The 9,311-nt window shown below is 39.1% G+C and overlaps 1 protein-coding gene across 1 annotated transcript; it reads left to right on the top strand.

The window, feature by feature from the left end:
- Positions 1–221: 221 nt before the first annotated feature.
- Positions 222–6,738, top strand: LOC102232344 (zinc finger protein 2-like). The gene is made up of 2 exons (XM_005798490.3): positions 222–351; positions 4,419–6,738. Exon 2 carries the CDS (start codon positions 4,551–4,553, stop codon positions 6,456–6,458), a length of 1,908 nt encoding a protein of 635 aa, XP_005798547.2. The 5' UTR covers positions 222–351; positions 4,419–4,550; the 3' UTR covers positions 6,459–6,738.
- Positions 6,739–9,311: the final 2,573 nt, after the last annotated feature.

The following is a 9,311-nucleotide window of genomic DNA, read 5'->3' as shown; positions in this document are numbered from 1 at the left end:
AAAAAAAAAATTCATCAAACTGAACAACTTTAAATTTTACAAATAAATATCTCAATTGTAAAATATATGTACGGAAGAAGTGAAGTTTTAGTGATACCGTTTCGTAAAAGCATATTGGAAAATACTGTAGATTACAGTTCTGATGTTTGTCTAAACCCCCAAAGAAACACAAGGCGGCGGTAATGCTTCTGATGACCGGTTACACTGTGAGAAGATGGAAACAGAAGAAGAAGGAGGAGGCGCAGCTCCACCGGGGCCTGATTCTGCTAACAGGCTATCGTTGCACATCGGTTTTTAGCTGGGCGTTATATATTGTTAGTCACAGTTTTCCGTGATGTACGAGATTTCACGGTAAGTCATAACTTAGCCAATAGTTGGAATTAGGTTTCAGTAACTTAACTGTCTAACTCTTAATAAATAAAATCACTGACCGTCTCCACATTCCAGGTGTAGCGTTAGCTAGCAGGAGCTAAAGTTAGCCGTTCCGATCACAATAAGCTCACGAGTTATCACTCCAATGGGAGGCTTAAAGCAACGTAAACTTTTCTGGGTTTACACTTTCATTCGCTGATTATTGCCTGCTAATTGTGTCGTCTTGTGCTGTGTGTTAAGTCCAGCTTAAATAAAGTAAACGTTGATTGCTTTACCGTGCACAATGTGTCCTTGTTAATTATCGCTGCAGCAATGCCGAAAGCGCCAATCTTTTACTGTAAAAACATTAATGTCAAGAAGATTTCTCTTTTAATAACTGTTTGGAAATCATGTCTATGCTTGGTTGGCTATAAAATAGTGGAACTTTTTTTTTTTTTACACCGTATATGTGTCACCTTCTGTGTGTCACGTTTAGAAATCTAAACAATGAAACCTGCATGCATTTGTGCATCTGCCAGGTGCGAGGTTATGTATTTTAAATCTGGTTTGCCTTGAGACCTTTTATTTTTAAAGGAATTAAGCAATGTTTAGGAAAGATTACGTTTAGCCACATCATTGACTCTCTAGATTATAATTACATAGTTTAGTCATACATCCCAAGCACTTAAATGCTCACATAAATTCTGCTCACCAGGTCTTCCTTTGTGTAATATAAAGCATCAAGTTAGAATGATCATTTACAATGTTAAATTCTCTTCGTTGCTGTACACTGATGATAGAAAAACACACACACAGCATACCGTAACAAGAGATTCTGTATGCAATAGTTGGATAAAGTTTGAAGAATTGTGAGCAGAATTAGAAATATGCACTTGCCTAACTCAGTATGGTTTTACAATGATAGAGTGCTAGAGAATTAAACGGCCAACTTTATTCCAATAAAGATTTGGATGTGTAAAACTTTGTTAAAATAGCAGGCTATCGGGTAACCTGGAAGGCAGTTATTCTCAATCATTAGAATTTTAGAGAAGTTATAGACAGTTGCTTCTTTTTTATTTGTAAATTTGCTAATGAAGTTGAATTGTGCATTTTGTTTTCATAAAAAGCTCCCACTCTTCTCTGTCTGGCAGGGTCTCCCCCAGTGTATTATAAGCCTGGCGGGCCACCAGGTTTTACTTGGCCCACCACCAGGTTAAGTGTTTTATTTTAAATAATTATTTTTTTACAAGTAACATTGACAGTAAAGTCAGATTAAGCTAGGTTTATAGTTGACGCATTGAACTGAGTCCTCTGTCCCTGCACCTGCCTGTTGGTCTCACATGCTATTATTTCCAAATTATGATGCAGACGTGTGCATCTCCAAATTTTTGTAACTTTTAGCATTTTTTAACACAAAAACATGGTGGACTGCTAGTAAACTGTCAATAGTGTCCATACCACTGGGCTAAACAAATTTTCTTGGGGAGACCCTGGTCTGGGCCTTCACTAACACTTATTTTTAAAGTCTCTTGTTCACTTTTACACCTCCAACATGGGAAGGAAGCTTGCCAGACACCTGAGTTGACATTTATGGGCAAAGTTACTGGCAGCTTGTCCCAAGTTGCCAATAACTTGGATTTTTGATGCGGGTCTCAGTGGTGTATACATGTATCAGAAACAAAAGCACACATCATTATATTGCTTCAAATTCTAGTGTTGTGATTCTGACATATTGTTACTTCAATTGATATGTCTTCAATTTAAAAAAACACTTGAAGGTTGTACAACTGGGCTGCACAGTTGTTAGCTCTGTTAGCTTTCTGCAAAAAAGTTCTGGGTTGATTTTTCCCACCTGGTGTCTGTCTGGATGGACTTTTTGTTCTCTCTGTACATGCATGGGTTTTTCTGGGTACTCTAGCGTTTTCCCACAATATAAAAAATGTGACTGTTAGGGTAATTAATTAGTCTCAATTAATTTGAGTAATGTATGAGTGTGTATGTGCACTGTGTTGTCCTTTAATGAACTGGCGACCTGTCCACATATTCATAGTGTTATGAACTTGCATTTTACATGCTGATTTAATATTTAGCTAGCAGATGTTTAATTGCTACAATATATGTAGGAAAATATATATTGCTTCTTTTTTTATCACAAAGTGTTCAGCTTGATATTATGAAACCCTGGTCATCCTGTACAACAGAAGCTTTGATTGGTCCCAAACTGGGCAATTTCATTCCTGAGCAGAACTGTCAGAACATTTTAGAGAAGTCAGTCTGACAATGAATGGGAAGTAATGCTGGTGCTAAGGTTCTCAATACAGAAAAATAGGATCATGATAAAACATTGGTTATAGTTGTAGTGCCAGTGGACAGTAGAGAACCAGTTCTAACTCAAAAGGTGTTGAGTTTATTGGAGTGATCAACCACCATTTCTCCATCAAAGATTTTTTTTTTTTTTATCCGATTCTTCAGCGATCAAAGTGAAGCTTCCAAGTGTAAATCCAGCATTGCTTATGGTTGCGTAATATTGGAAACCATGTAGCACACAGTATCATTGTGGGATAATGTGATGACAATATAGATTGCAGTAAGCTAAACAAAACCATGTTTATTTCACTTTGCAAACATTCACCACAGTGCCTTGCATGGTCTGCAACGACTAATTCTACACAGACTACATGTCCTTTCCCTCTCTCTGTTATTTATAAAAATAGCAAGGTGGCATGGTAGGTAGTGAAAAGTAACCTCTCACTGTTGCACCTAGAGCTCCCAAGGGAAGAAATCATGAAACTGGGTAGGTGAGTGGGCGTTAAGAAGAGGACAGCACATGTTGGGCTCTTTTATAGCTGATGGTAGTGCTGTCACTCCTAGCCTAGTTCACAAAACATTTTCAAGCCAGCACTTGGACACCTTCTTGTCATCTCCGGTTTTCTGAAAAAACTAAGACAATAAGCGGTGTTGAAGTCCAGCTGCTCTGAATACTTTCTATTTGTAGCGGTTCGTTGGAACCGTTTTGTCAAAAGGGAAACTTATTCTGTGCCAATTTGATTGCATTTATTGCTGGTTCAAACGTGTGGCATCACATTCCTGCAAAAACAAAACAGGCAAAGGAATCACAACACCGCATTTATTGATTGCATAGCAAGGTGGCACGGTAGGTAGTGAAAGATGGCATGGTAGGTAGTGAAATACCTACCATAGGCATAGTTCGGTCGCGATCTATAAGTCGCGACCGAATTCACTTCCTAAGAGAGTGCATAGCTCTGCTGACGGGCATTTCCATCTGTCTGAGGGCCTATGAAAGCAGCACAGTGATTAGTAGAACACGCCCCCTCCACCTTTACGAACTCTCACTGGAAAATTGCGTTGTCTGTGTTTAGTGGACATATTTGTCAGTTCAGAGTGGTAACTCTTCTGATTTATTTGACTTTCAGCTAAAAATGCAGTGAAGACCAGCACAGAACTTAGCCTAAAGGGAAATGTAGAAGAGTGGGGGATGTTGTTGATTAAAAGTGTAGAATAAGAAGAGCAGGAGGAGGACAAATAAGAATTTTATTTTTCTTTATCCTCCTTCACTGCCTTCTCTTCTTCTGATATTAGGCCAAGTCTCGTACTGGCTGTCACCAGATTTTAAAAGAAAATCCAGCCAGCTAGAAGAGCTATGGCCCCCCAAGTAATTGGAAATGCCTCTGATCAAAACTATTCACCCTCTCAATAAATAAATGCTATGGTGTCTGCAGACTGTAACACCATACAATTAATGTTTGTGTAAGAATTGCATCATTGTGAGGTCATCTTGAGTGGTTGATTTGTGGAAGGTCAAGAGTGGCTGTCGTTGACCCTTGTAGTTTCTCAATTGTTTTACTAAAAGGTTTGCTATATGCTTCCACGTCACAGCTTCTGTCATCTATACTGAGAGTCTGGGATTTGTGTTAGCAAATACTGTACAGCCATGTGGTTTTGGTTTTGATTTTTAAATGGAGCTATCTTCACTTAGATTTAAACAATGTGTGAAACTACCAAAATCATATCAATGGTTTTCATATACATTTGTTTTATTTCTCCAGGTGCTACAAAGTCAAAGACTTGAGGAGCTGACATCTCATCATTTTGTTGGACAAAGAACTTTCACTGATTGCCAAGGACATCTTTGCCCATCGGTGTATAGAGATTTAGCAGCATATTCAGGTTCAAAAGTGATGCCATCAGTACACGGACAGAATCGTTTTATCATGGAAAAACAGTCACCTGTGAATACTGTTGCTTCAGCGCAGTTGGGAGGAGAAGCCAGTGCTTTCATCTGCACGGAATGTGGTGATGGGTTTAGTCAGTACGCCAGTATATTGGCCCACATGTCTAATCATGGACCTTTGGAGTCTTTTTCCTTTGATGGCTCATCTAATGGATTTGATATTCCTCAAGAATATGTGCTTCAAGAAAATGGTACACTGATTGTTGTAAATGGCTTGCCTCAGTTGAATTCTGTAAGCTCTTCAAATTCTTCTTCTGCACCTATTCCTCCCGAAAGACTCTCATCACCTTTGCCGTCACCTGTTAAGCCAACTACTACAACTCAGAACTCGCAGCCCTTCTCAAACAAAGACTCATTAAGACCCAAGCCACCAGGCTTGAGCTCGGACGTGTTTCAGCAGAACCGTTGTCGTTGTGAAATATGTAATCGTTCTTTTAGTACGACACAGTCTCTGCACCGTCACCAGCAATATGGGAATTCCGAAAGGGGTTTTCGGTGTACTCTGTGCTGCAAGATCTTTCAAGATAAAAGCAACCTCAAGAAACACCTTCAGGACCATTTCAATGAAAAAACCAGATGTTGTGGTCACTGCGGTAAACGATTCCTTAAAATTGATGCGCTCAATGCTCATCAAAAAGAGAGTCACTCCATGCCCAAGGCTTTGGGTAAACCAGAAAGTAAGGAAGACAAAAAGTCAGAAAAGGCATATCCCTGCAACAAGTGCAAGCTGATTTTCTTTTGGATGTCAGACCTCCAAATACATTCGTTGTATCATTGCAAGGGACAGGAGCTTGATGTGGAGTTGGAGTCTGATTTTGAAACTGAAGAGAATTCAAAGCATTCTGATGATGGGGAGCTTGTAAACTGCCACGCCAATGGTCCATCCAATGATACGAGGAACGGAGGACGAAAAATCTCAAGAGATGGCAGTCTTGAAAAGAATAAGCAGCCCACATTCACGCCGTATAGATGTGGTCTATGCGGGGATCGTTTTGAGAGGTTAGCAACTCTAAAGGAGCATCATGTCACACATCAAACTCAGGAGGAAATAGATGAGATGAATAAGGAATATCAAAAGCCCATAAAACGAGTTATGCCACCAAATACCAGCCGGAGAGGATCTAATCCAAATGGAAAACTTCATCCTTGCAAGCATTGCCACCGAGTTTTCAATCACTCTAGTAGTTTGTCTCGACACATGAGATATCATAAAGGCACAATGCACACTTGTGTATTTTGTGGCAGACATTTTCCACAGCGCTGTGATTTAAGAAGACATGTGATCATGTACCACAAAACTGAAGGTTTAAAATTGTTGCACTCAAATTCACAAAGTGGGCCTTCATCTAATTCTGCTGATGATGAGAAACAGGCCAACAATCCCGAGGACAACACCAAAGGATCTTCTGACAATGAACAGACTTCCACAGAGCAAACTGGAAAAGCTGGCAGAGTTAACTACAAATGTCAGGAGTGTGGAAAGAAATTTGGACTTTTGTGTGTGTACCAGCGACATTTGCGCTATCACAAGAAAGAGCCCACTAAGTCTCTCAAGAGTCTAGCTGATATTAAGAAGAATTCATCCCCTGAGGTTCATCTTCAAGATCACCTGGACCCTGAAGAACCAGATGATGGCCAGAAATCTCCTGGCAGAGGAAACACTGTACACGAGGAGCTAAAAAAAGATAATCTAGAAGACATAGAGGAGGATGCTATGGACCAAAAACAAAATGAGAAAGGCAGTTCTTCTGAGGCTCTTTATGAATGCACTGAGTGCACTCAGACATTCTCATGTTTGGACACATTTCTTGAGCACCAGGCTTCTCATGACTCGGAAGTGAAAGCTATTGTATAAGAAACAAAAAGTATGGGTGGGGAGTGTACAGAATACTTTTGTTTCAAATAGATATTGAGAAGTTGGGCAGACTATTTTTAACTCGCTAGTGTTCTTCCTCCAACTTGGATTGCAGGTCAGCTGGCTTCTCGTATTTTTTAGTGGTATACATTACAGTAGAGTTCTTTCATTGTTTTACTCGCATCATGGAATTGGAATATTTTTAAGTGTATGCGTATATTCATCCTTTTAAAATACAGCATTGTCAAACATTAGATTGTCATTAAAATGATCAAGATAACATGCTTTAGTGCTTGACGTTTTGCTTTGAGTCCCTATTTTCTGTAGTGACAGACTAAAACTAAAACCAAAATGTGTTTCTAGTGTACCACTTTCATTCCATATGCAATCAAGGTATTCATGGCACATCTACTCTGGTTTGGGTTGCTCATTCTTATTTAGATGCTAGTAAATTAAGTTCTCAATTCCTTCACCATAAAGTCCACTACTTCCTAGGGAAGCCACTCCTTACCCCACATGGGATCAGCTCAGATCTAGAGGTAGAATTGCATTACGCTATTGGAAGCCTATATGTAAAATGCTAAAGCAGCCTTTTTTATGTTTGTCAAAATTTTGTCGGGGTTTTTACGCGTAGTGGATAATGGTACATCATTTACAAATGGCAGAGTGCACTGGCTGTTATTGGTTGGTAGCAGTTTTCTTAAAACATGTTCTAAAGTAATTTCACATATTGGAAACTGAAGAACTTGTGCCATAAACTCAAACTTTTTATGTTCAGAATTTAGTGGTTGGTGAAGGCATTTTTTTGCCATGAGTTTATAAAAAATGCTCACGGTTTTCAATAAGATTAATTTGCTTCTGTTTATGTAGTCAACATTTTATGTCTAGTTGGAAATAGTTTTAATTAGTTTACTTTTTAGGAATCCAAAATATAACGACGTACACACAAAGGTAGCAAAGACTTCAAACAAACTGTTAAAAACTTAGCAGCTTTATTTAGCACAATGTAATTTGTGTTGGACAAAATTGAAATCAGCAGGTCATTCTTTTTTTTAAAGATCATGATTTTTTTATTTGTATCTTTCCGTCTCGATCTTTATCTACTGTATGTTTCTGTCTCTACCAAACTATCTAGTACAACGTTTCCCAATTCCGGTCCTCAGGCCTCCCTGCTCTGCATGTTTTAGATGTGCCTCTATTCCAGAGCAGCTGATTCAAATGATTGCATGACCATCAAGTGCTGCAGAAACCTATTGATCACCCATATATTCAATCCAGGTGTGTAGCAGAAGGGAAACACCTAAAACATGCAGGGCAGGGAGGCCTGAGGACCGGAATTGGGAAACGCTGATATAGTATTGTTCCTAATCAAGTTCAGTCTTGTACAGCTAGGGGGAGTATTACACCTCATACAGCCAAGCTTAAGTCAAAAAGATTTTATTCAGTGATGACTGGATTTTTCTGCACTTGAGCTATTTTGTATACTTTCACCTTTGTGATATGTATCAGGGGGAGGAGAGTAAAAGCTAAGCCTAGTCTTGCTTTTAAAAGTTTGCCTTGAGCTGAACAAGCAATACGGCTGTTATATTTGATGCACACGTTGGTCCTATGTTATACGAAAAGGAGCCCTCGTAGGGATTATATAAATACGGGTACTGGTGAACCGGCTCCAAATCATGCAGTTTGGAGCAATCTGCGAGTGACAAAAATTCGGAGTTAACACCTACAATTACAGCTGATTAGGGCCACACCCTCTTTCCCAGTTCAATGTGTCAGCTATGAACCTAGCTTGAGAGCTGAAAGTAGAAGAGCAACCACATACAGACAGTAATTGCTCACAACATGGTATGATGTCACAATTACTACACTGTGATTGTGATCAATTCTTTGGGGGCAGATAATCCGCCTTGGTTAATTGTAGGGGAAACACTACGCAAGTCCAAATTGGATCAATCAAAATTCGAAATAATGCTATGAAGACCCGTTGTAATGGAAAGATGCCTCAAGAATAATTTTCGCTGATCCATTTTAGAGAGCTGGGACCTTTGACCTTTGTTCTCGTAAGATTTGATAAAAGTCCTTGGAGTAAGATCCAAAGCAGAAGCAGCACACCACAAGACAGTAGGGTAAGTAGCTCCTTTTATTACCTATAGGTTATTGTAGGTCTTCAGGCTAAATATTTAAAGTAAACATTTGTTTCTTTCAGTGGTGATAAGCCACTGAGTGTTTTGATATTTTGCTAGTGTTTCCGTTTGCCTGAGTCTGCGTCAAGGTTCTTTTCTGTAGTTGGATGTTTTTGTAGTTATAACCTGGAACTGTCAAACGTTACCGTAACCCAAGGTAATGTTTTGAATTGCTCTGATCAATGTCTTTATTAGTATACTTCTTTACCAAACAAAGTACTGTGTTACTATTAAAAACCATTTGCCTAATGATCTGCTGCAGCCTTTGTAGAAGAAAGTTTCAAAAGATGATCATTCTTTCTTTCAGGTTTGTTTATATCAGTAGTAGGGAAAATGTATCCTGCATTACTGTGGCATGATAAAGACACCAGCTACTCTTCAAACCACGTCTGGCCATTCACATATCAACCTCTGCAGCAGACGGTATCTTTTAATGGTGCGTGCTTCCACAATGGAGCTGGCATTGCAGAATGAAGTACAGACAGCAGCATAATTGGAAAAATGTGGCCTAAGTTCCACTATCCATAACTTCACACTTACTATGTAACTCTGGTTTGTGACTACATCTCTTTACGCCCAAGAGATGTAATGAATGTGAACCATCTACCAATCACAAATGTCACTGAGGCAATAAGGAATCCTCTTAAGATAAATGTTTTGAGTGTTGTTT

This window comes from Xiphophorus maculatus, chromosome 3, assembly GCF_002775205.1.
Source record: "Xiphophorus maculatus strain JP 163 A chromosome 3, X_maculatus-5.0-male, whole genome shotgun sequence".
NCBI lineage: Eukaryota > Metazoa > Chordata > Actinopteri > Cyprinodontiformes > Poeciliidae > Xiphophorus > Xiphophorus maculatus.
This window is presented reverse-complemented; position numbering and strand designations above follow the sequence as displayed.

Excerpts from the sequence above, each read along its gene's own strand:
- LOC102232344 (XM_005798490.3), top strand. The coding sequence starts at position 4,551 with ATGCCATCAGTACACGGACAGAATCGTTTTATCATGGAAAAACAGTCA.